The sequence below is a fragment of the Sturnus vulgaris genome, chromosome 1 (genome assembly GCF_052056855.1).
Source record: "Sturnus vulgaris isolate bStuVul1 chromosome 1, bStuVul1.hap1, whole genome shotgun sequence".
Lineage (NCBI taxonomy): Eukaryota > Metazoa > Chordata > Aves > Passeriformes > Sturnidae > Sturnus > Sturnus vulgaris.
Window position 1 is genome coordinate 20,044,293 of NC_142243.1, and position 27,901 is coordinate 20,072,193.

Here is a 27,901-nt window from a genome sequence, read left to right on the forward strand (position 1 = left end):
ACACAAGTTATCTGTAGCTCTGCATCAGAAACTCTCAAGTCAATGTCTTTCATAAACACTGGTTTAATAAACCTTTCATGTGACTTTTTATCCTTTTTTTAATGGGGTAATGTCCTGATTTTAGGCAAGTCCAGCCTTAGGCATTGTGCTGCTGGAGGCTGCACTTCGCTGTTTCTCTGTTCATTCCCTGAACTGTCACATCTCAGACAAAAACCACATCTTTGCACAACTAACATAAAGAGCAGCACCAACAAACCAGCTTTGCTACTCCAGCTGTTTTTGACATTTTCCTTGTAATAATTTTAATATGGAGTTGTTTCCTGACTTTTCTCGTCTCCTTTTCTCTTTTTCCTTTCCTTTCCTTTCCTTTCCTTTCCTTTCCTTTCCTTTCCTTTCCTTTCCTTTCCTTTCCTTTCCTTTCCTTTCCTTTCCTTTCCTTTCCTTTCCTTTCCTTTCCTTTCCTTTCCTTTCCTTTCCTTTCCTTTCCTTTCCTTTCCTTTCCTTTCCTTTCCTTTCCTTTCCTTTCCTTTCCTTTCCTTTCCTCGTCTTTCTTGGGCCTTGATATTTATGTTCCGCTTCCATTTCCTGCTCAAGTTCCTTCAACTCCTGAAGCACAAACTTCCTCATTTTCTTTCCTGTGCCCTTCTCCCCTCCCTTCCCTTCCCTCCCTTCAACCTCATCTTTCTTCCTTAGTTTCTCCCCTCTCATAGATAATTTCCTGAGAAGAGTTTTGGTTTGCTTTTTTTTTTGCTCAATCCCAATCTCAGATATTACAAAATGAAAATGCCAGTTCCTTTTTCCTTTTTTCTTGTTTTCTTTCGTTTGTTTGTTTGTTTTTGTTTGTTTGTTGTTTGTTTTCTTTTTTATTTTTTTTTCCCCAACCAAGCTACTTCTTTTAACTATTTAGGCACTTACTTTAAAACAGGAATTTCCATGGTTGTTTAATACCCAACCTTCAGGGCATGTAGGGACCAGAGCAGTAGTTGGAACAGGTGGAACTGTTGCACCCTTTGCCCACTGCTTACAAATATATTTTTGCTTTGTCTCACAGTCAAGAACATCCCATAATCCAGCTGCAGTCCCAGTTCTCATGGCTACACATCCTGGATTATTTCCTTCATGAGAAAAAAACCCAAAACAAACATGTTGAATATTTTCTAAAGTGTGAATTATTTAGTTCTTTGTCAAAATCTTTGAGCAGCAGCCATTCACTTTTTGACATGCAATAACATTTGAAAAAGAAATTTATATTTTAGGTGGTTTTCATACAAGCAGAGTAGTATTTTCTGTTCGAGGATGTCATGATCAGTATAGAATCCTACTTTATTTTTTTTAACATTTTGAATGTCCTGCATAATTAATTCTTTGGGTAGAAAGTAGAGTAAGAGTCTTTATAGTGAAATCTTATGTTTTCAAATGAGAATCTCATTTCTATTTATGTTAAGCTTGCTTTACATGAGATACTTAGTCACGAGTGGTTTTCACATAGATGGCAACAACCCCACTGGTGCATACAGAGGGCAGGTGTGCAAACCTAGACAGCTTCAGGATGAAACTTATCCCATTATATTTGCTGTAATTTTAGATTGCTCTCTCAGAGGGAAACAGAGCTGCCTAAATCACACAAGATGCAGTCAAATGCACAAAATGGGCTTTTTTAATGGTTCATTTGTGCTCTTTCTTAATTTCGTAAGTATTTTTAACATTTTATTTGGGGTTTTTTTGTTTGTTTGGTTTGGGTTTTTTTAATTTCTGTTGGGCACAGACCTGATGTTTTAGTGGACCTATCTACATGGTGCCAGAGCTGAAATGAAATCTAGCTATAAATCTATCATTTTATGGCAATTCAAGGCATGTGTTTGTTCCTAAGAGCATCCTTTACCTGCATCAAAGTTCACCCACTGTTATACTGATCATGCTCACTTATTCTCCTGATACTCTCCTGAGTTTTCTCACAGAAAACTTTGCTATCAGAAATAATTTACTCTCATCAGCAAATTTTGTCACCTCACTATTGCACATTTTCCAGATGGTCTGCAAATATATTGAACAGCATGGGCTTTGGCACAGGTTATGTTGGTGAACACACTTCCCCAGTAAAAAATAGCCTCCATAAAACAAAAATCCACCTTCCAGGCAGTGCCTTTTTATCAGTATTTTTATTCCTGTAAGAACTTTTCTGTGTTAGGTTAGATTAGCTGAAAGGCTTTTGGGCAATTGAGATAGACCACACTTACTAGATTTCCCACGTTCATATGCTTTCACCTTCTGTGTGGAGCTCTGTGAGATCTGTAAGCATGATCTCCCTTTCCAGAAGTGGTTTCATGTATCTTTCCCACTATAACTCCTTTATTAAAGATTCAGCTAATTTACTAATGACTCATTCATCTGTATTTCCCCATATCTCCCTGTAACCATTTTAAATGTTAGCACTAAATTTGTCTTTTTGCAAAGCTTAGATATCAAGGCAGCTTTACCAGGAAGTTACATATTAAAGAAAAGGATTTATTTTATGTAATCTTAAGAGTTCCTGGATACTTTTGCAGCCATGCTTATTCCTGACTTCATGCTATCAATTTCCTCCATAATCTATTTTCTTGATATTTCAGCCTGAAATCGACTCTCCAAACATACCCTCAGGAAGAAACTTTCCAGCACAGAAAGTCCATTTTCTTCTCAATGTACACAGATGCAAGGAAATGTATTTCTCTTTACTGTTCCGGGCTGACTGTTGAGGAATGTATTTGCTGCAGGTGGTTTGGTTTGCAAGCTGCAGTGCCAATAGAGATGGAGCTCTGGGTGTTGGGACCCAAGGCAAAGGGCTGTGAACTGGTGCTCACCCTTTCCATAGCAAAGGGCACAGACACCAGTGTCCAGCCAGGTGAATGGACACCAAATAACTTGGCAGGGGCCAAGAACCCCAGACATTACTGCATTTAGACTGTGAGGGTAAAAAATCCCAGGGTTTCCTTTGTTCATGGACCCTCCTTGGAGGCACTCAGCTCAAGCTGTTATTTTATTATTTTATTATTGCACCATGATTGAATTATTTTAGGGATCAAAACATCTGAGGAAACCTGGGTCCCAGCTCAGGCGGTGTGAGTGTGACTCCAGAGTGGCACTTGGATGGTCAGAGAAGGAAGACTCCTTAACATGACCTCTGAGTGCTCTCTTCATACTCTGATCATCTTCTGACACCATAGACTCCATGGCATCTTATGGCATTTGCTAAGATTTTATTAGTCTATGTCTTTCATAATTTTTAATTTTTTTTATTTAATAACCTCACTGAAGGTTTTCAAGAAAATCTTCAGACAAATGATCACTAAGACGAACATAGAATATCCCATGGAGAGCAGATTTCCTCACGGCATAATGAAATTTGTTTTCTGTGCTTTCTGCACAGTATGAACCCATTCATGCAGTTTTCTTAGTATCACACATAAAAATAATAATGGCATAATGATTTTTTGATACTTTGAGTTTGGAATTCTAACTAAAATCCATATTACAGTTGGTCTGTTTCAAACTCGTCTCTCATGCTAGGAGGAGAAGTGTGGAATAGTCTCAGGACTCGTTTGTAACTCCTTTTATCTCCCTGTGAAGATGGGATAAAAGTTAACCTAATGGGTAAATATAACAGATGTCCTAATATAAAACTGCAGTTTAAAATTTTCCCTTTGAAATTAGAATATGGGATTTGAAAACTGCAAGTACTTGTAAAATATGCCAAAAATTTAAAACATGAAATTTAGAGGACATTACCCATGGAACTTAAAAAGGAACTACAGTTTCAGAGAGCATCCACCATCCCTCCTCTCAGCACCTACCAGGCATTCCTGCATCCCAGTGTGTGAAGGACACAGCTTCACCATTGGCCCAGCTGAAAGTGCCTCGATCCTGCACATCAGAGAGTCCAAGCCAGAAATATTTCTCAGGTCTCAGCCCAACAAGACTAGTCAGATAGGCTTGTTCATACCTGTCAAAGGCATCATAAAGACCCAAGTGAAAACAAAGTAGTTTACCCAAATCCTGCTAGTCTAATGTGATGATGGAATTTTTGCTCCTATTCCTCCCTTCAGACTGGAGGAGAAGACTCTCCATAGGATTCAGATTCCATAGAAACAACAAAAAAAGCAAGACCTTTTTGTTATTCAACTAGACACCTCATCTGTTACTTAACCACTTTGCTACTTGGTGTTTTCTAGGAATATTTCATAAAATACAATCTTCAGCTATTTAAAAGTGAAGAAAAAGTCATTATCATACCTACTTTCAACTGTGGCTAAGTAACCTTCTTCTCCTTCACAAGTGGTTTTTGCTTCTGAAAATGTTGCTGGAACATGTCCAATAAAATAGCAGTAGGTCCCATATCTTCTCCAGCCCTGTAACATGGTTTTAGGATTTTCTTACAAATTTAAATAATTGTGATATCATGTATTAAGTGAAATCTGCCATTTAAAAATTAATGAAGCACAATGATCATGAATATTATGAACTAGAAACATTTTGCAGTGAAATTACAGATTCCTCCTCAGAGATTTCTAAAATGTTAGATGATTTTCTAAAGTTTAGAGTAATTGAGAGGGAGAAACTTCATAATAAATAAAACAAAAAAACCCTTCTATGTAAATAATACAAATAATTCAAATAATTCTAAAAATTCTAATTGATTCTCAGACAATGTATACTTATCTGAGAAACTGATATTCCATTCTCACATACTTACTTTTTTGCAACCTGGAGCGGTAATTTCTTTTTCTCCAGCTATTTGTGATGTAGCTTTTTTTTTACAAATGTAGCCAGCCTTTTTCTCACAGACATAGTCTGCCCAATAGCCATTCTGTGTCAGGAGAAAGTTTGAAATAAAAAGAAGATAAAGATGAATAATCCAAAGAAGATAAATAATGTCTCTATACTGAAAATTATTTGTTTTCTTTCTCCTTTTATTTTTAAATGGATTTTTTCCTTATCCAATTTTCCTGCACAATATTAAAACCAAATCTGCTCACATTCAGTGAAACAGTAGACTGTGCTACAGCAGTATAGCCACAGGTGGCAGTGATAAGAAGGGAGGAGGGTGAATGGAGCTGCTCCCTGACCTGCTGTGCTGGGTCCTGCACAGGGAGTTGTGCTATGGGATGGCAAATGAGCAGGAAAAGAGGAACCAGCAGGAATCAGAGATCCCCATATACTGTCATTGCCACCAGAGGAAAAGGAGAGAATCTACTCTAAATACCTTCAGAGACCTGTTTCATAGCTCTAATAATTTCATTTGTGGCTTTCAGATGTACTCAAAGAGAAAATTTCACCAGTGATGCAGTAATGCTTTCTTTTTTTTTTTTCTAGAGATCACATTCAATCTCATTCTCAATTCAATCCCTACATCTCTTTTTCTGGCATTAGCCATTTGCTAAGCACGTTATGCTTTAATTAAGGAGTTAGTTTTAATATGGAAGTACAATATGTATTGAGTAATGTCACCTGGCCCTTGATCAGGACACAGTCTTCTGGCCTGTTGTTTGTAGTGGATGGCTCTCCCAGGTGCCACTTTGTGTAAGTCACTGGGGTACCATCACTCCACTCAAAATACATTTGAACCTTATGGTCATTCAGCCCAATCCACAGCTTGTCTGTTGGCTCTGAAGATGGAAACAGAGATAAGACCTCTTTTGGCACTCCACCCTTTTCACAGCACCAAGCATTCAGCTTTGGACATAGAATTCCTCTCACAAATTCATGAAGCATAAAATTATTTAGTATGTTTTATGATAATTTTATAAATTAATATTTTCAGATAGATATTAAAATAAAGATTGTATGCTTTGGAAAATTAAGATGTACGGAAATCCTTGCACTGGATGAAAAAATTTTGCTCTTCTTCCTCATAACAGTGGGTGTGAATTACCAGCCTAATGTTGATACACCACGATGGTATGATAGAACTCTGAATAGTTACTTATCCATTCCATTGCACTGGTCAAATTTTAAAATACTGGATTTATGTAACTTAGAATGTAAAATTTTTTAGCTTCTTTCAACAAAATGAAAAAAAAACAGCAAAAGTCCCTAAGCCCAGCCCCTCTGACCTTCATCAATTATTTTGGCAATAAATAAAATCAGAGCTTTGACAACATCCAGTATTCAGCAGGAACTATCAATTCAGCTGTCTTGTTTTCCATACAGGCAAAGGCAAGAGACCCCCTGGAAATACTTACTGTACCCAAGCTGAGACACCATAAAGCTGTGCTCCTCTAGGCTTTGGATGCTGGCCAAGTGACTCCCTTCCTTCTGGCAAGAGGTCAAAGCTCCTTCCCATCCTTTGCTGTCCCTGAAGATCCTGTAGCAGTGCTCTGCATAGGGCACCCATCCACCTGGGCAAGTCACAGGCCCAGGGTCACCTAGGGACACGTACCAAGGCTTTAGAGGGGCTCAATTGCCATGCACGGGTCATGACACTGAAAATATTTCCACTTCATCTGCGTAAAAAGTTCCAAACTAAGAATTTTCTTTTGAAATTCTCATTATAAGGAAACAATGAATACAAAATGTAGTAGGCATAAATATCATTCTCTAAACCAGGTAATTTTTAGCTTGGAGAAGGAAAGCTTTTTAACAGAAATAATGTCTAATACAAATTCTAAGTTTATCAAATGTCTTCAACAAATTATTCATTTTTTTAATGTATTAAACAAATGTATTCGTTTTGTAATTTATTCGTTTTATCAGCTTCTGTATCACCTAGTAAATATTTGTCAGATAGGAAAAATCAGACATGATCTGCAGCTAACATAGAAGATTTTTGAATTTTTAAAGGTTTAAGTATATTGATAGAGCAAAAGCCATCAAGACAAATTTATAGCTAGATTAATACATAGGGTCACACCTACAGGGAAATCTTCATACACTTAAAATATCTTTTCTCACTTCAATGTGTCAATCTTCCATTGTCTCAATCTTCCACCACTTCTGCAGTGAACTGTAAACTTGCTCATTTGTATGCTGGTTGACCACAAGTTAGGGAGAATTACTTAGAAGCACACTAAGTTATACATTTTTGGGGGGCTTATTTTTACTAATGTCTCTCTTCTGAAAAAAAACCCTTTTGTGTTGTTCTCCCTTTTGATGGTCAGCAGTGTGTGTACTTAGAAGGAGACTTGGCCACTAAAACAGACAGGAGGGACTAGTTGGACATTCTTTGCTTTTATCTGTTTCAGTCTGTGTGTTGTGGAACTGGAGATCAGACTAGAAAGATTGCAATCATTGTAAGAAACAAACCAGAGAAACAAGAAATAGTTCTCTTTCTAATAAGATTCTTTTGTTCATCTTCGTCAAGATGAAAAATTACTACTTAAATTATCAATATAGATCAACATACCTGAAGGAAACAAAGTAAAGTTCCCTTTCTTACAAATATAACCAAGTTTCTCATCACAGTCCCAATTTTGCCATTTAGCTTTTGTTTCAGGATTCAAAACCGCACAGAGCTTTCCAGATTCTGGAGATGGGCTTCCTTTGGGAAAAGTACAGAGAAAAAAAGTAAAAAAGTAAAGAGAAAAAACTTTTCTTTAAGAAAAACAGAGCTCTGAGGTCTAAAATGCACGTGGTAGACCACTCCTGGATGAAGTGATGGAGGCCATGTCTTTCCCAGCTTTGGCAAGAGCTCAGGTATTTCTCCAGTAGTGGAAATGTCTGTATGGAATACAGTGTGTAAGTTAGGCAAGTGGATACAAACCTGTAAACTCATACTTTAGTTGTTAGTCAAGAAATGGAAGATTGGATATTTTTGGGACAGACAGTGATGCTTTCACAGCTGAAGTATTTTTGCAATACATTGAACGTTTCTGTCTTATATTGCTATAGAAAAAGAGATTTTTTTAAAGTTAAAGTAAGAAAAGCTAAAATACTTCTCTCGTGGCATATCTAGCTGATAAGAAAATTTACAGCACTGTTTGAGGTATGTGCATTTTCTCTTTGAAAACACAAAATCAAACAAAGTCACATTTACCTGGAGCCCAGTTTAAGTACTGGAAAGGGCTGCCTCCAATCCACTCCCATCCACTACTCAAGTCCAGTCTGTTGAGTCCAATCCACAGTGCAGAATCCGTACCTGCTGTTAATTCTAAGTTACAAAAAAAAGATAAATTATTTTATAACTCTCCTTTGCATTAGCAATGGTCACTATCAGTGTTTCTAGGAAGACTTGCAATTCTTAAAAATCTAGCTGCAAATATCTGTAGATACTATGGTATCTAAAAAATTGAAATATGCCTAAGTTTGAATACTGTAAAAAGAAACATCCTGTTTTATTCTACCAACTAATGCAAAATAAACACAGATTATATCCACAGAGTATATCCAAAACAAAATTGCTTCTGCAGAATAGGCTAAATTCTGTACATTTAAGTAGAATTATTCGTAGAGTATAAGTATAAACAATAATAATAAATCTGTTAGAAGTAAATTAATCCTTAAAAGCAATAATAAATATTTCTTCCATATCATTCCTTCACCTATATGTGGATAAATGAAGCTGCAATTTGATATCGATAAATAACTGATATTTTCCAGTTTGCTAAGTGAATGAGAAAAAGAGCTGTCAAAACTGCATTTGAAACTAAACACAAATAAGTCCTTTTTTTGGTATAAAGATTTTTTTTTCTTTCTTTTCAATTTTTTTTGAAGTTTCTTTTTGACCAAAAGTAAAACTTTAATTTACTTTTCAGGATCTTTTCCTCTATCAAAATTTAAAAAATAAGTTTTAATATATAATAAAATATGAACTCAAACTCTTACACTTGCAGGACGCTGAAATACTTTGAATTCTATGTAAATGTGGCTCAATTTTGATATGAACTTGCAAATTCTAAAAGATTTTGTTTTCTTGCCCACATGTATTTAGGTCCAAAGGCAATGGCCAAAATCATACTAAATAATCCTTAGCTATTATGATGGCCTGAACAGATCCTGAATGTAACCCAGAATTTGCTTTGCTGCCTTACCTTTAAGGTATGTTTGTTCATGAATGTCTGTGATACTCAGTAATTCTGCATTTTGCTGCTGACAGCTCTTCCTGGCTTGGTGCCACGTGAGAGCCGAGTCAGAATTTATTTGGTAGTGAACATTTCTTGACAGATCTGTAGTCCATGTGCTGTCTTTATCTGTGGAAAGAATAATAGCAGCAGAGGTCATAGTTACTTGCCCAGAGAAAACTGAGTTGTAGGTTCTCATTCATCTCCTTAAATTTCACCTGGGCTGCTCTTTCAAAACCACTGAAAATGTAACGAGCAGATGGGGAAGGACAAAATTCAGGCTTGTAAACTGACAGGTAAAGCTGGCCTATACTTCCTCCTGTTCCATGAAGAAAGACAAATCAGGAATCACCCCAAGGAAAGTGATTGTACAGGAAAATACATTGCATAGAGTGTGTGGCAGAAGTCCCAGGTGAAAATTTTGAAAAGATGTCCAACATCTCCTTCTCTTTCTGGACAGCAGCTCCCTCTGAGGGCTGTAAGAACTAGCTCTAGACCTGAATTTAGCATCAAAAAATTTCTTAGAAAATCCCTTCCCCTTTCAAAGAGCCTCTGGATGTGCCTGTCACACAGTAATGGTGCTGAGCAGCACCAATGCTCCTCCTCTAATTGCCTTTGCATCTTTGATTTGTTGAAGATCCCTACATGCTCAATCAAGCACAACATAAAATTGTATCAGGTATTTGATCATTCCTAAAAGTCTGTATGAAGATTAACTTATAATAAAACTGAAAGATGGGACTAGCTTTCAAAAACTCTGACAATTATTCAATACCCTATGTCACACACCTTCAAGGCTCAGTGTGTGAAGTATCTTTGCAGGAAGCTGGAAAGCATAGTTTACTAGAGATGTGTACCACAGTGAAAGTCCACTTTAAATCAAGTGGAGTAAAGGGGCATTCTGATAAAAAAAGACAATGCTGAACAGGAGACGTGGGGAGAAATATAGAGGAAAGATGTGTCAGGTGGAGATTTCAACATCATGAATGCGAGGCTTTTCAGGCCATAAAGGGAGATAGAGGGGGAAGTGACTACAGAAATAGAAGAAAGTGATTGAAATTACAGAGAAATGCCAGGCAGATGTCAAAGGAGTGGAAAGGCTGCTTCCTGGACAATATGGGCAGGGCTTAAAAGCATGAGTAAAAGGACACATTCCACTTTAGCACAAAAATATATTCACATGCAGATTGAAACATTAACTACAACATCAATCTTCCCACAGTGCTCATTTTTGTACCCACATCCATCCCAACGGGAGTCCTCAGAGAAGGATTGTACAACAGTGACAGCACACATCCTGGCTGGGAAGCAGTAAGAAGCTCAGAATTATTGTGCTGCTCAGCAAACACCCCCACAGTCAGTGGGAACCGAATCCTGTTTTACTCTTCAATCACTCTCTTCACATCTTCGTGCAACGTGTAATTTCCTTGCATCGCGTGCGGCGATGCAGCGAGCGCTAAAATACATCCTTGTGAGTTATGAGCTGTTATTATAAAGATCACCATATTCTGCCCCAGGACAATATGCTGGTGTGCCAGTGCACTCCGAGGGGAGCTGGGAGGAGCAGATGCCTCACCTCCGGAGGGGCAGAAGCCGTAGCGCTGGTCCGTGTCGTAGCTGGCCGTGGTGGCACACCAGAGCCAGCCGTCGGCGCGGCCCGCGGCCGTGCACTCTGCCCACCACTGCTGCCTGTACTGGAATGGGAAGACACACGGAGCCCCAAAAGCGTTTCCTAGCAGCGTGAAGGTCTCTGAGAAGACAAAATGATAACATGAATGTCAAAAGTAACAAATGGATGTAAACTAGGGAAAAAGTAAGGTCTGTGGCAGAACTGCGTCTCAAAGTGCTTTCCGCGGTTCCTGTCCCATAATCATAAACAAAATTGTTTCAGCACTTTTTCAGGCTTCGGCTGCTGACATATGTTTTAGAGCACTGCTATTCTGATGTAAAGTAATATATCATAGATGAAATCTAAAATTATATCTCTTACCAGCATGATTTATAATCTTAATAAGGTTCCAGGACTCTACCCTAAGATACTTGTATTTCAAATAATGTTAATATCTGTATAACACATGCAAAAGCAAGAACTAATATTTATAAGTCTTGATTCCTGGAAAAAAAGTAAACATATATTAGACTATCTCTCTCTGGTTTTATTCCAGTATGTAACTCACACAGTGAAGCAGCTCCCCACATACAAAGCTAAGAATTCAGTGCTCAAATATCCTGTGAGGTGGCTTTTAGAGCATTCATTCTGGATGTGGGAAAGCTATTCAGAACAATCAGACTTTAGCTAATCAAAAAAGGTAATTGCACTGGTGACTATAATTTAATTCACAGAATTTACAGAACCACAGAATCACTAGGTTGGAAGAGACCTTCAAGATCATTGAGTCCAACCCATGCCCTAACACCTCAACTAAACCATTGCACTGAGTGCCACATCCAGTCTTTTTTTAAACACATCCAGGAATGGTGACTCTACCACCTCCAGGGGCAGACCATTCCAATACTTGATCACTCTTTCAGTGAAAAACTTTTTCCTAATATCCAACCTATATCTCCCTTGACACAGCTTGAGATTTTGTCTTTTGGTTCTGCCAGTTGCTGCCTGGTAAAAGAGACCAGCCCCCACATGGCTACAACCACCTTTCAGGGAGTTTTAATTGTTCCATGAGTGTCCTCATCTGCTGAGTCAAAGAAGCCATGCTTCCTCTGCTAAAATCAGTACTTTCAGACCTTTCTCAGCTCACCCATATTGTGCTGCATTCACGGGGATGTAAATTTCATATCCCTGTGACTGTATAAGGAACTTATCAGTGCTAATGTAGTGACACAGTATGGTGAGCAATAGTGACTTTAGAGAATAGTTTTGCATAGTATGAGAGTAATTATGTGTATACATAATCACTAATAATATGTATTTATAGATTATATAGAGAATACATGTAATACTTATAGTACTTGAAATACTAATATACTATAATACATAGACTAAAATTGTGTCTGTGTGTGTGTGTATAATACATGCTTGGACATAAATATGACATTAAATTCAAGGTTAAGTACTTCAGTGCATGGATTTTCTAAAACTGGTGGTCAGTGATGAAGTCAGAATAGTCAAAGATCCTAAACACTCTAACACTCACAAAGGAATTAATGCAAAGGATGAAAGAATCAATTTTCTGTACCTTCATATCCTTGGGAACATAAAATATCCGTGGCCCCATAGATATTCCATTTATTCTTTGCACTTAGCTCCTTCTTTAACAAAACATTATCGTGCTCTTCATTGCCAGGACTGAAAAATAAATCTTCTCCTCGGATTGCAAGGAGGCTTTCATTTCTGCATTCCCACCACTGGAGTTCACTTTTTTGATTACAGGGATACAGGGTGACCATGGCCTGATCCTTCTTCAATGGCACCCCCAGGCATAGTTTCAGTTTCACACTCATAAGCTGATGATCTGTGATCCACCTGAATTTTTGTGACTCATTGTCTTGATTGCAAGTGGCAGTTCTAACTGACTGTGCAATAGATGCCTCAAGACAGAGCCTGTTGACTTTATTATATAGTAAAAATGTTTTAATGTCTGTAAAACAAAACGACACATAGAAAACAGTTAATATAGAATATATGTGTAGTGGATACATTATGTGATTCTGCTTCCCATTCACATGAACAAGAAGTCATTGCATTCATGTCGGATAAAAACATATTTTTTAACAGGGTCCACAGCAACATCAATTCTACTGACTAAAAATAAAGTAGACAATATAAAATGTATGTCATGATAATATGCCACCATGCTGTGGATCAGTGGTGGGCAGCAGCAGCAGCTGAGCTGAGCACAGCTTGTTGGATGGTTTCATATCAGTTAATTCCCTCAACCACACTGCTAATACCATTACCTTGTTCTGTCCAGCCTATCTTCAAATGCATGGCCTTGTAGATATCTGACCTCTATGAACTTTTCTCACCCTTCCAGATCTTACAGGTCCCCTACGGGGTACACAGCCATCTTTGCTGAGTCATTTGCCTCCCCTCCCCCAAATCCACCTTTCCTTTCCTTTTTGTCATATCAATGTGAGTGAACCAGTCTGGGTTTCTCAGGGGTCACTCTGGGCTCCTCAGCCTTGATGACTACAGGATGTGCCATCCCCTACTATGAGCCATTGACTATAAAACAAGGAACGACTTTGGAAAGCCAATTGCAGTCTGAGAAAGTAGCAAGGACCTGGGAGTAGTAGCCTCTGACACTTGCCAGTGTGTAAAGGCTGGTGGAAGTGAGAGGGTACACCTGCACCAGAAATTGTGTCCCTAGCTCTCCAGGCAGTTTATCTGATCATACCTGAAGTGCTGGCTTAAGCTGAGGTAGAAGTAGGGGAGCTAATATCAGTCCTGCAATGAGTTTATCAGCAGCTGTTGTAAACTGTGCCTATGAATTTGCTTTGCTGTCTTGTCTTGTACTTTGTGACCCATCTGGCTGTATTTCCTGCCAAAGCTTGTGGGGTTCATAACCAGTTTTGGTCCCTGATACATGTCTTGAGCAGTGAGTGTCATATTTAATAAAAATGTATTTAAGAGGTTAAAGACGCTTCCTTAAAAAACTTGCAAAAAAATGGAAATCAATGTAAATGATAATATACAGTACACTGAAAAGAATTATTCTGGCCTGCAGGGAGACCATGGTGATTAAAAAAATATCATATACTCTGAGACAATCTGTGACAATCCTCAGGAGTTAGAAAGGTGAAAGAATTTAACCTTAAATATTCAGGTCTGCAGAAGCCACCTGTTTAATATCTACGAAAGAAGTGCAGGTGAAGGGATAGCAGTAGTGCTTTATCCAATTTTATTTAAAAAAAAATTCGTCCATCCACTTTATCAATGACAGTGAATTCAACGAGTCTGTTCAAAACAGTGAATAAAACCCCCTTTACAGTCATTATCTGTGAATATCTTAATGTCCTACCAATATTTCCACATTTCCTCACTTCTGGAGATTTTCTCTGCCTGATTTTGCAAACCATTACCTGGACACCAACAGCTCAAAAATCAGAACAAAGAAGAATTAAATAAATTTTTTAAAAGTCATTTAAACATATATCATTATTTTCTTAGGTCTGATCTTCTGGGGTTATTGGAATGAGAGAGCCACTATATATGAATAAAGCCATTAAGAATTGAGTCTCTGGTTCCTTCTACATTTCTTTTTTCCTGTGAGATGGCTCCCCTGCCTCTTGCCTGCCACTAAGAGGTTCCCCATCCCTAAACTAATAATGTACATATTGGCAGTACCACAGAACCACAATCACCCAGAAAAGCCAGAGGACTGGAAGCACTTTCATGAGACCCTTCACAGGAAGCAAGCAGGAGGCACTTACCTGCCAGCTGCAAAGAACTGTGAACAAGAGAGAGAACAAGCAAGAACCCAGAGAACATAATTGCAAATGCTGCTTCCTTTTCTTCCCTTCAGCAAAACCTGGGTGGTGAGAGTTGCTGGAGATAAAGTCCTGCTGAAGAGAGGACAGCAGCTGGTCCTCCTCCCTTTTGCAGGCTGGATGGTTGGGTAAAAGCTCTGAGTGCTAAATAAGGAAACATTCTGTCACATGCCACATTTCTGAAAAACAAGACCACGTGGCACTAATTTTGCCCTCAAAAAAGAATGACTTCTCACTGAGGGCAAACCATGCTTCCTTGGGAAAGCAGGTGGTCACAAGTTTATATCTCACTCCATTCCCACTCTCTGCTGAGGAGACGTGTGGAGCTCGTAGGATCAAATCAACAATGAAGCTAAAGACAGAAATTCAGCCTTCGTTTTTAAATCTTACATCTTACCTATGCAGAATGAAAAACATTCTAGCAGGGAAACACAGAAGTCTCATATTTTCATCTGTGAGACAAGACAGTAGTGAATTTTAGAAGATTTAAGTGAAATTTAAATATCCTGTGTCTGTAGGACATTAGAAAAATTTCTGCCCTTCTACAGGAGTTTGCCATTATCCTACATTTCTACAGAAATGCAACTAGAAAACTATGTGAAAAATGATTTATTGGAAAATCAATGCTGCTTTTTCTTATGAAATAGCTAATTCTTGTTTGAGAGCCTTACCAAAAGTCAGTCACAATTTCAGGAAATGCCACATACTGCTTTTTACCCAGATCAAGAACATACCCAGGCCAGCACTCAGCACTTTGGTGTCCAAACTTAAAGATGGAAATTTGAGAAAAACAGCATTCTCAATATTCCATTCCTGACCACTGTAGACTGTCCCTATAACTGCGTAAAGGCCTGATTTTATCACAGCAGTTTTTTTAGATGGAAATATTGTATTTTGTTTAGAAAAACTTCTAAATGGGAAAAAACAGCTGTGATATAAAAATATCATTTGAAGTGCAGTAACATATTGATTGGCACCTGTAGCAAAAGTATGATACCAAGAAAATTTGTCATCCTCTCCTGTTTTTAGTCAAGATGATTGCATTTCCCAAATACAGGGCTTGATCTTGCTTGTCTGCTCAGCAGAAAGACAATGTAAGAAAGGGAGTTAATTCTCTGACAAAATATATGGGATTAAAATAAAAGAAAGAAATTGAACAGTGAAATAAGAAATTACAAGGAAATGCTAAGTACAGATGTTAGGGCAAAGTTAACTTATGCTGACAATATTTCCATACAGCATGTGACCTATTTATAGAAAAGATACATTGTTGTTTATATTGTCAGGGATTTTAACAGCCTTGTTTTATCCTGTACATGAGGACAGGAGGAATTCCACTTTCTTCCCAGTTGGACATTTTGTAATAACAAAGAAACAAAAAGGAAAGGATCTATTTTCTTCTGCCTCCTCTGCACCTCAAGCCATGCCAGAGCCAGCTGCAGCCTGGTAGTAAAGCAAACATTGGTTTCTCTTCAGCCTGATTTCAGATGGGTCTTGGGGCTAAAAATCTGAACAATTGCACCACATCCTTGATACCCCAAACACACCTGGGTGCTTGCACCTCTCCTACAGCCAGTACTGTGAATTACGGGGTGCTGTGCTGATCCCACAAAGGGGTGCCTGCTCCAGGCCACTGAAATCCTAGAGGACAGACTCCAAGGAAGAGCAAAGTTAGAACAGCCAACCTCACGATGTCCCTTGCACCTGGCACACACCTCAGGGAGCACCAGGCAGGAGGTGGCACTGCCTTCTTGTTCCTTTGCACTTGTGAAATCTGGCAATGTCACAGATTTCACTGCTCACAGGTGAATCTCAGCACAACCTGCATCCAGCCATGCAGCACAGGTTGGCCAGTCCCAATGTGAAAGACAGAAATTGAGCTAACAACAAAGTTATACTCCCCAGCATGAATTTAAACAATTCTCTGTTACTTCAAATTCAATTTTCATGCCAACATCCCAAACACTAATCTCTTATAGAAAGTACTGATAGCATAAAACTTGACCTGTTAAGAATTCCCTGGAATCCCACCAGGTTTCATTAAACTTCTACTATCTCTAAGATTAAGGGGAAAAGCACAATCTCAACAGCACCTTATACCCACCTGTCTGGTGGGTCTGAATGGATAGGAGGGGGGAGGCAACATGCCACGGTGGCTTTGCAGGTGATAATTTTCCAGTTACCGATGTTAGGTGTTCACAGACTGCTGCGGTGACATAGAAAGACCCACACAGTGCTTTGGGATCCCTTCCAGGCAAAGATCTGCTGTGATGAAAAAGCAGCTATGGGAGGGGTGAGTGTGCCCCATGCAGCTGCAGTGGCTGAGAGCAGGCAGGGCACTCCTGCACTCCTGCACCTGCAGGGCAGCCCCAGCCATGGGGGCTCATTGCAAGGTCCTTGTTATGGGTTATGGCTTTAAATGGGCTTGCTTTGACAAATTTCGTTGAATATTTTGATGAGCCTGCTGTTTTTCTGGTCAGGTTCTAGCAAGGAGGATAGGTACTCTTTGTCATAATCCTTTTCATTCAGGCTGTTAAAGGTAACAGTTTAACGTTGTTCTGACAAGGTCAGACAAATGAAATCCATGCAGATCAAAATAAGAAATAATTTAGGGAAATAAGCCATGAGACTGAAAGTACTGTGGCTATTGCATTCATTTGCTTGTCTTCTGTACGTACTTAGTGAAAGCAACTACAAAGCATGTAGTAATTAAGCAGAAATATTTGTATTTTTCACCATCCTACTCTGATTTGATTGGTAATAGACTAAACAAATTTCCCCAAGCAGAATCTATTTTGCCTGTGACAGTAATTGGTGAGTGAGTGATCTCTCCCTGTTCTTAACTCAACCCAGGAGCTTTTTGTGGTACAAGTGTCAATTATGTTAACTTGGGAAAGAACAGGAAGGAAATTATGTTTACTGAAATTAAATCAGTTTTGTCTTAAGGGCTTATATTCAGACTGAAGTTTTGAAAAACTTCATGTGGCAATGCTAAATCATTAATGTAATCTCCTGGAAAGTATGTAAATTGCATAACATCTAAGAATGTTACACATGCTTAAATAATATTTAACAATAAATATAATATTCTTAATGTTTGGAAGGTTGTGGATCACATAATTCAGTTAAAAGATCGCGAAAAATACCATTGACAACAGGGGCCACATTTAAGGGATGGAAGAGTCCCCCCTCTAGGACACTGCACCCAAGGGTGCACGTCAGAGCTGCAGATGTTGCACAGGCTGCCTGGTGAGACAAGAATCTGAACTCCAATGTTTTGGCTGAGGCACAGCAGACAAACATCTGCTTCATGAGTGCTGAGATGAGATACACTCATCAACCTTTTGTACTACCCTTTAACTGCTTCTTGTTAATTGAGTTAATTAATCATTGGAAATAATCAACATGCATTTTTAGGCTATTGTTTAAATAATGGATAGTGGAAGAAAAAAATAATTAGCCCAGTCATACTTCCTGTATACCAGTATATAGTTTTAAAAATAACTGGGAAAATGCCTGTTCTTTATATTATCTCTATGATTAGTCATTGTTTTCTTCCTTTGCTTTATCACTGTTTCCTTTCTTATAAAAAAAGTGTATACCACTTTTCCATGGGCAAACACTTCAAGGAGCATCTGTACAATGCTTTTAGTCATATAGTTTAGTTTTGGGGTGTTCTGTGGCAAACAGGGAATTGTCCTTGATGATCCTTTTGAGTCCTTTCCAGCTGAAGGTATTCTATGATTCTGTGGGCTTTTTTTAAAAGATTTTAAATCCTTTTCTTTTTGTAAAATTCCCTATCAAATTTAAATGCCAAATTTGACTTTGATACCTTAGAGAAACATGCTGAAGCAGGAAAGTTGGCAGAAAAAATTTATTCTAAACATTTTCTTGTCCCACTGCTTGTGGATTGGTGAGGTCCAGAACATGATTTTAAATATGGGTAACAAGGATGTGTGAAAAATTCCATACCTAAAAAATGTCCTAATGCCCAATACAGATTCATGGCCTGACCTATCTCTCAGTCTCTATGGGGGATAGTGATTGAAGTTTCTCTGCAACCACTGGCAAAGAAGACACTGGAGTTCTTCCCCTCCTCACAAACCTTCCAAATACAATTGTATCAAACCTATTTTCTGAAAGAGGAAGGAAATTTCATAATTAACAGCACAAAAGGAGATAGAGAGCAGACATTCACATGAACTGTTACCAAAGGAGTCTCTTAACTGCAAAACTATAAAAAGATCTGTAGGGCTTAGGTTTTTGTTGGGTTTTTTGGTTTTTTTTCTGGTAAGTTGCACACACTAGTTCAAATAAAACAGCAAAAGGAGTTCTGTAAATAGCTGTAAGGGCTGGCTTTAATCTGAAATAGTTTCCAGATTTTCTTGTTATTAAGGGCATCTAAATCTCTCACAGCACTTCTAGGCATAGTCTGAGCATTGTAATATCACACCAGTGCATTTTCTTCTTTTTTACTTCCTTTTGTCATTTGAATCACTTTCTGCTCTATAGGAGAAGAAAGTGATTTGGCTATGGCTCAGTCATTATCACATAAACAGAAGTTTAAATACTTCTCAGGACTGTCTAATGCTGAAACTATCACCTTACTTATCCTGAACGTGCCCTGGCCACTCTATTGGTCACACCATTTGTGCAGAATTTCCTGTTTTGGAGAGAAAGGCACCTATCCTTTCCCTAAATACATATTTAAGAAGACAGTTAGCTGAGTGGTAAAGAGCTACAGGTGATGGTGATGGTCATGGATGGGATTTATCATTCAGATCCCATGTTTAAGACAAGTTTTGGTTGCCTTGTTGGTGCTGACTGTGCAAACTACACGTGCTGCAGGGAGCCAAGGCCAGGTAAGTGCTAGCCCAGCCACCAGCCATGGGCATCCTGCAAGACCAGCCACCAGCCACCCCCTAACTCTTCTTTCTCTCTTCCCTCACCCACTCCTTGCTGTAGAGACACAAAAACAGGGGTGGGGAATGGTCTTACCTGAGGTAAACCAGGCACCACATTCAGGAATTTTGAAATAATTAGATTCAGCTTCCTTTACCATTTCTAGTACTCCACAACACCTTGACCTGTGAACAGGACAGTCAGTAAACTGCAGCCACTGCTAGCACCTTAAAACCATCACCTTAAAAAAAACTTCTTCAGACCAGAGCACCACCTAAACCCATCCTGATTTTGAACATATGCTGAGAAAAAAAATTAAAGGTTAGTGTATCTGTTCCCAGCTCTGCCCTTATGCCACCTATCAGTTGCTCCTCCCTTCAAGTCAAACCATAAGTCCTCTAATAGTTGCATCTGCACAAAATTAGGGTGTTGTGAAATCTATATGACATCTAGAAAAATGTTTTCAGTTCTTCAGATGCAAGACCATGTGTCATGGTACACTGCACTAAAAACTGCTAGGATGATCTGAATAGCCTCTAGAAAGCTGGTGAGCCTTGGTCAAAGCTTCAAATTCAAGTCAGAGCCAACTTCCAACTAAAAGACTATCCAAGGCCACATTCTCTGCAGCCAATGTCATGAATTTTTCAGTCACCATTTTTCTCTAAATATTCGTCTAAGTAGGCACATTATCCACCAAAGTACATTTTTTTGGATGCTGTTCAGATCACTGCATGTACAGAGGACTCTTAATTTAGCTGATTTTCCATATTACGAAGCCAACGGGCATTTAAAATGAGTTGGGGCTGCTGCCCACATTTTCAATAATCTCACACTTTTACTTGGCAGCATCATAGTCTATCACACTTAAGTCTGCTGTGGAAAGCTTCAGTGCAGAATACATTTTTCTTCTCATTTTACATGAGGCAGTGTTGCTGCACTCATGAGCTTAATGCTTCCTACCAGAACATAGCATGCACTGTTTAAATCCTGCTCTTCATTTTCATAGCATTTTGTCAGACACTCCATTAAGAGGCATGTAAACAATGGAAGATAAGGAAATATTTGTAAGACTATTTCCTATACTAGGAGCATTGTTTAGTTTACACAAATTGTGTCCAACTGTGCATTAATAAACAGGATAGATTGAAGATGAAAACCTAATGTGATGTTTGTGCAAGACAATTCTATTTTTATTTTTTTTAAGCAGATGAATTTGATTATTTTTTTAACTCTTGGAGACAAGCTGTAATACTTGAAGAAATTTGCAATTCTCAGTCAATACTGGGGGAAGCTAGGAAAGATTTGAATGAATCAAAAGACCAAGGAATTATAACACAGGCAGACTTATTTGAATTCCTGAAAAAGTAATAGAAAAAGCAGTACTATTTTCTAATCATGAGACGATGACAAGATAATAAGGAATCATAGTCCTATAAAAAGAACAGTAATTGGTAGCTTATGTTGAGTTGGTAGGTGTACTGACAAGGGTTTTATAGAAAGATTTGGTGCCATTCTGTATGTTAACAGCTCAAATAAAGGGAAAGTGTACTTAATAAATGATTTAAGCTTTGTTTCATGGTTTAAGCCCAGCTGGTAACTAGGCACCCTAAATTAATTTAAATTTAGTAGTCAGGAAAAGGCAATACTGCAGGGCTGTCTATTCCGTACATGAGTGCAGGCATATGTCCTTCACTCATGACAGTGAATGCTTCCTCAAAGGGATTTCTAGGTCCAGTTTGGCATGCCCAGCATTCCAGGGACCATTCCCATGAAGCAGGGTGAACACAGCCATTGCCAGCCTGTCCTGGAGAAACCAAGGCATTATTGCTGGGCCACTCACTCTAAGCTGTCCTGAGGAGCCAGCCACACAGCAAAGCACTCCAACATTATCAGGACAGAAGCTTTGACAAGGCTGCCCAGGAAGAGGTGAAATCATGGTTGCTGTTGCAAACTTTAAGAGGTATTGGATCTTTCAGCAGCTGATCAGTTTTAGCTGACACTGCTTTTGGGCAGGGCCTTTTAAGTTCCCTGTTTCTATTATGGATCTGATTATAGGCTCCTATTCACAGGATATATAGAATTCCAAGGCCTTTAAACTTTAAATTACATCATGCCTTCTATTGTTTGTTTTAGCATTTGCAAAAAGAAATGGGATTCACACTTCTCTTTCAGTGGCATTCAGAACCACAGAGAGCACGCTCATTCAAGCATCTTCGAAATCCCTCCTAAATTGAAAATAAGGTATTTTGAAGCTTAAAAATATGAAGTGACACATTGTTTCACAATACCGTTAGTGTGGCATGGAAGTGGCACATTCTAGTAGGATAGCACATTGTATCTGTGTACTGAGGATTTATACATTTGTTTTTATAAGAATATGAAGTGGAAGATAAGAATTTGATAGTTACAATACGAGAACAGATCGGCACAATGCTGTTTGTTAGGAATTATAATTGTTATTTTCGCAATCGCCTTGGTGAATTTCACATCTCAAGTGTCTCTGAGAAAGGATGCTCCCGTGTGAGGCATCATCACCAACTTTTCTACACACACCAGGTGAAGCATCTTCTGGCTTTCCTCTCCTCTGCTTCCTCTGTGTATTGACACAGACATGAGTGATTTGAAAGAAGAGATTGGATCCATGTGTGCTCCTCCATGGCAATTGGCTTTTGCAGAGACCAGTAAGTAGTGGGCACTCCTTGAGGGACCCTGGATATCAGTCTCATCATGAAGAGATTGAGGAAAACAGGCAATTGCAGAGGTTAAGGAACAAGAAGGAGAGTACTGAGAGGCAGAGAGAAGCCTTGGAAGAGAATCTGATACTGGGAGACAATATAAGTGACTGCAGAAAGACAAACAGGTACCCACAGCCACTCAGAAATACAAGGATGAGGAAAATAGCTGCTTTCAGCTCCTATTTCCTTACTTTCTTTTCACAATTGATTTCTTTGGATTGTTTGATTGTTGTGGTTTTATTTCACACTTGCAATATAACTAATTTCCTGGATTTGGGACCCCAATTTATTGAAAGCTCACATCTAGTTTGAACCTTGATTTGGAATGCAACTTTTACAACTACTGGTAGCACTTATCTGCTTGACTGTGGGATTTGAATATATGGGAGCATCAACCCAGCTTTCCAAGTGTGTTAATGTAGTAAACACAGCCACAGGAAGAGACTTGTCATATGTGATATAAGACATTGTCCAAAGAAAGGGCCAGTGAACTATAATGAGTAAAGATACACACATTTTGAAATTCATATTGTTTTATAAGCATGTCTCTCAGTTGTTAAACAAACAAAACAAAAATCTGTATTAAATACTTGGTAGAAACTGTATTTGACAATAGTGCTAAAAGATAACCCTCTATTTGTGGTACCCTGATGACAAGCCTAGCACTCACCCATGCCCTGAGCAATCTGGCTGCAATGCCAGGCACAGCTTCACTGCCAAGCTGTTCTGAGCAAAATGTCACACAGTAATTGGGGAATCCAGACTTGCACATCTGTAGTCTTGTTAAGGACTCCACTCAGTGGTAAATAAAAGATGCTGCAGCTCTAAAGTGCAGCAGCATATCAGGGAAGCTGCTTGGGTCCACATGCCAGAGCCATTGACCCAAGCTGGCCTGGGATCACCTTAGTCCTGTCGGAAACCAAAGCCTTGTGCTCAGGCTGACCTGCTTCAAAGAGCAAGAAAGGTGCCAGAGATCCTCATGTGCTGTCCTGGCAGCTGCTCTGCCTCTGAGGAGGCTGGCAATGTCTGTGACTCATCTCACGGGCATCTCAGAGCTGCAGCAAAATCACTCATTCACTGATGAAGAGCAGACAGCTTTCCCTGAAAAGAGTAAAAATTATGAGAATATTTCAAAGCATAGAGCAAGGAATCCCTTTCTTTCACTACCATCGCCATCCCTATTTCAGCAATTGCAGGACTTTTTCCTAAAGCATTACCAGTGATACAGGACCTTTAGGTCATGTTGTCTGCAGGCTAATTCACAAACTAGGCTGGCCCTTCCAAATTTGTTTCATTCTTACTCTTTATCAGTAACAGGACACAATTAATAGTCACACCAGCATGAATGTGGCTTTTCATTTCAGGAATTTTTATGTATGAAAACATGTGAACTATTTTCACCACTGTTTAAAAGATGTCCAGTCCTGCTGGTTTTGGGCATGTACACTTCCTGATGAAGTCCAAAATAGTGGGGTGCAGAGTGGCAGCCAGAAGCATCCAGAGATTAAAATACAGAATTAATTTCATAAATAATATACAGTAACTGGCTTAAGAAATTAAATGCAAAATTGAAGATTCCAAAGTAAGGAAAAACTTACTGATCAGAGAAAATTTCTTTTAATGAAAGTAATAGTAAAAAATACACACACAGAGCTACCATTGCTCTTCATGGAAAGGAGTGAATCTACATTTTAGTCCTCTGAAATAAATCACAATAGTCTACCACTAGGCTATTTACAAAAAAAGAAGTGTATTGTTCTTCAGGGGTGTTTCTTTTAGAAGTAATCTTCAGTATGAGTCAAGCTGTGTTGGCATGAGAACAAGAGCAAAATGTCATTTTATGTTGAATGCACCACTAAATATGAGAACAGGCAGAAACCATTTACAAAATTCACTCCGAATGATACTTTTTTTGTCTGACCTATCAAACACCTAAAACACAAAATTACACAAAACATAATACCTATCAAACACAAGATTTTTTATGTGAATAATTAATGAAGAAAACAACTTATGAATATTTGGAGTTATAAGAAAATACTAAACTTCTGGAATTGAAATTATTATAGTAGCCAATGCAGTTTTAATCAAATTATAAAAGTGCACAAGAAGCAATGGAAAATTGTTAAAGGAAGAAACTTCACAGATTGTGGTTTTCTCTTGTGATTCTTTAGGTGAATACAAACGGCTTTCAAGCAAAATGTAAGGATTTCCTTCCTTCTTGTCTTCCTTCCTCATTTGCTTAAAATCCGTTTCCAATTTGTGTCACTATGCTAAAATCCTGTATCATTGAATCTCACATATTCAGTGAAGTAATAATAACGTAGCCATTTCTTTTTGGTATAATCAATTTGGAGTCCAACTAAGAATGGACAGTTTCACTGTTATATGCACTAAATGAACGTGCTTTGGAAAATAAACAGTCAAGGAGATAAATTACCTCTACTTTTCCAGACTTTTGTTATCTTTGTGACATAAGAAGATTGCATATTTCTAATTTCCCACTTCCTGTTAAAAATTTGATGCAGACAGATGTAACTCAGAATAGACCCTATATTTTGTGCACTTTTAAATATATCATTAGGCCAATGCACACAGCAAATGGTGTCTTTGACAGAAATTAACTTTCAAAAGCAGCCTGACAAGCATGACTATCTTGTGTAGTAGCTCTGAAATGAAAAGTACTATTACTAGGAGAAAAGGCTATTGTTCCCACTGCCCAGAATTAAAAAAGAAATATCTTTTTGAAACATGAGATGGAGGAGAAATCCTTGGGCAGAGGGGAGATGTGTAATCAAGCCTCATTTTTACTATTCTATTTACCCTTTGACAGATTATTCACCCCCTCACTCCCCTCAATAATTACAGGCCAACGTACATTTTCTTTTGCCTTTTATTCTCACTTCCCAACACCCACTGAGAGTCAACCCCAAGGGGGACAGATCCAGCAGGTTGAAATATCAGCACCTTTTCTTCAAACTGAAGGTGTTCCAGAGGGAACGAACACCAGGGGATGCTTGTTCTCTAACAAGTTGTTTGAAAACAAATGTCTCCACCTTTCAGAGTGTCTTTGCAGAGAAAGTGCTTGCTGTAAGCTTTCTCTCAGTGGCTTCTTGGGTTGCAAAACAACCCACGCAGTTCCTCTGTAGCATTCGAGCAAAAACCTCTTCCTTTGCATTGCCCCCGAGGCTTCCCCACAGGTCCACTTTCTGTTCCCCTTAGGAAAACCCCGGGTTCCCTCCTATCCTCTGCACTCTAGCACTGTGCTCTGAAGCATCAGCCCCACCCTTTGCACACTCACCACTCAAGAAAGAAACTATCATCTCCTCATCAGGAGCCAGGGCAAGGTGGAGAGGCAGCCTGCCCTCATCCCTGATCCCTAGCTGTGGCCTTTCCAAAGAGCACAAGAATACCCACGCAAACAGGAACAAACTTATAAATATCTTGCATGCTCCAGTCCTTCCCTATCCACACACACGTTCTCTTTCCCGGTCTGAGCAGTGCTCCTGAGGCAACAGTTCACCTCAGGTACATCAGCAGGTACATCTCATATGCAAAGTGTATTCAACCCTCTATTTCTTCCCCACAGCCAGGAGTCCTATCCTCCTGCACTTCTCCCTGCAGCATCTGCATTTCCCAGACCTTTGCTTTGCCATGCTCAGCCTTGCCTGTGTCTCCTAGGAATGGTCAGCACTTCTGGCTCAATTCAAACTCCTTCATTTCTTCAACCTCTCCCTTCAATCTCCTTTGTTTGCATTGTATTTTTTTACCATCCTCTTACCAACCTCAGTCAATGTCTCTAACTGCACAAACCCTTATTCCTCCAATTACTGAATATTAATCCCTCCTATGCCAAGAACATTTTTGTCATCATTTGCCTGTTCTGGTGGGCAACGAAATAACTGCAAGTCCACCATATATATTCTTGATTTTTAATTATAAAGCAAAATTATGCCAGTCAGTTCTAAAATAAGTGAGACGGATTTCATCTAGATGTCTAGATCAATAGTCTGGGTAAAAAGCCAGTATAATGGTTGCACTGTATGCATTCTCCAGAAATGAGAGTAAATATTTCCTCAGAGGAACCAGAACCACTAACCTTAAAACATCCTTAAAACACTAACCAAATCCTTCAAAAGATTATATAAAAGATAGTGAATAGTTGTGCACAGCAAAAACGTTTGCCCAGAAAGCTGGGTATGTCAGATAAGGACACAGCTGAGTAGAGACAAAGTGAACACTAACTCTTCCTCTGTCAGGATACAGTGACATCAGGACAGTGCTATGCTTATGGAGCAGTTTACACCTTTCCTATTGACCCCGGAAAATCTGGCTCTTGCTCATTGGAATCTGGCCTGAAGGCACTAGCTCATTTCACAACTATATATCTATTCTCTTCGTATTTATAGAACTTCCTTACATTTTGCTCCAAATTACTCTTCACTTCCTTTCTCAGTCCCCTAGTTTCAGAAAATTAAATGACTCGTAGTTCAACAGTTTCTTTTTAGACTTGTGTTTGGCCGGGGGTCTGAGTCTAATAGGTATTGACACTGATATCAGCAAATTTTCTCTTTAAACTGATATTCCTTCGGAGGATGTTCCATTCTTCTTTGCATGTCTGCCTGCCATGGCTCTGTCACTGTCTGACCTTAGAGAAAGTAAAAATGGTGAATTTTTCCACAGTTTTTCCTTCCTTAAAGGCAGCTACTACTTCTTACATTATAATAAGTTCAAGTAGAGAATAAATTACTTCTACATCCATGTTATAGGCTAGGGATATAATGGAAATCGTGAGAAAAGGAAGGACATTCTCTCTAAAATGTCATCCTAATATAGAGTAAACAAGGGCAAGCAACTGAGAAAGAAGGTGTCAACATCTTTTCTATGTGGAGAAGCGTTTTACAAATGCTAGTTTGTTGCTTGTAAGACCAAGTCCAGAATCTATGTGGAAGCAGGACGAGTTGACAAATTGGGTTTCTCACATTTCTGTTTACAGCAGTGTAATTCCAAAGGTTCCTAGGCCTGGTGAAAAGGTTGCTTTTATCTCTAAATTCTGTGTCCAAGCACTTGGTGAGTATCTCTTTTCTATCTCCACATGAGTAGTCTTCAAACTAGGTGCTGGGCCTGTCTTATCTGATGACAATTCTTGGAGTTGGTCTGTTAGCTAGGATTTGGTATGAAATAGTGGCAATACCAGCTTTCCTTCAGAAATGTAGCTGCAGGAGACTAATTTGGAATAAAAAAACCCTATAAGTAACCAATAAGTTTGAGAACAAAATCCATCATACTTGGGTGTATGGAAAACTAAGGTTTCTTGTAAATTCCTGTTTCACTGATAGGGAAGAAATGCAGATCATAAATTTTGTTTCTTAAAACAAATTGTACTGTTTGTTTGGGTTTTTCTCTAAAAAGCTGTTATTATGAATAGAATTAAGCTCTTCTAATAACAAGCAAGTAACACTTGCTTCATTCACTTCACTCACAGAGCTCACCCAGAGGCAGTGATCAATATTGGTTGGACAATGTTCTGAAACTAATCTCAGCTGTACACTCAGTTTCAAAGAGCCATACTGGCACTCCAGAGAATCCTCAGGAAATCCCTCAGGAACTCTGGAAAGTTCCTCAGAGGGTCTTACTCTGCACCACCAGGCATCAGCCATTGCTGTGTCCCATATGGTCCAAGACACAAAATCCTTTCTCTGCTGATGCTTGTGGGCACCAGAAACCCTGTACAGACCCAGTGAACTCTGGGTTCAGTTCTCACAAATGCAACAGGACTGCTAA

General features: G+C 38.9%; 1 protein-coding gene across 2 annotated transcripts in view; it reads right to left on the reverse strand.

Moving 5' to 3' along the window:
• LOC106861291 (macrophage mannose receptor 1-like) overlaps window positions 1-14,729 on the reverse strand; it is a 33,604-nt gene extending 18,875 nt beyond the window's left edge. Inside the window, exons 1-12 of one of the 2 annotated variants that reach the window (XM_088161000.1) lie at window positions 14,424-14,721; window positions 12,227-12,628; window positions 10,609-10,782; window positions 9,003-9,161; window positions 8,009-8,122; window positions 7,379-7,513; window positions 6,219-6,401; window positions 5,485-5,642; window positions 4,730-4,843; window positions 4,270-4,385; window positions 3,831-3,979; window positions 916-1,115 (exon numbers count right to left, since the gene is read on the reverse strand). In XM_088161000.1, the coding sequence (XP_088017126.1) occupies window positions 916-1,115; window positions 3,831-3,979; window positions 4,270-4,385; window positions 4,730-4,843; window positions 5,485-5,642; window positions 6,219-6,401; window positions 7,379-7,513; window positions 8,009-8,122; window positions 9,003-9,161; window positions 10,609-10,782; window positions 12,227-12,628; window positions 14,424-14,481 (1,962 nt within the window). In that variant the 5' untranslated portion in view covers window positions 14,482-14,721. Of the gene's footprint in view, window positions 1-915; window positions 1,116-3,830; window positions 3,980-4,269; window positions 4,386-4,729; window positions 4,844-5,484; window positions 5,643-6,218; window positions 6,402-7,378; window positions 7,514-8,008; window positions 8,123-9,002; window positions 9,162-10,608; window positions 10,783-12,226; window positions 12,629-14,423 lie in introns of both variants that reach the window. The other variant, XM_088161006.1, reaches the window with a different exon arrangement.
• Window positions 14,730-27,901: the final 13,172 nt, after the last annotated feature.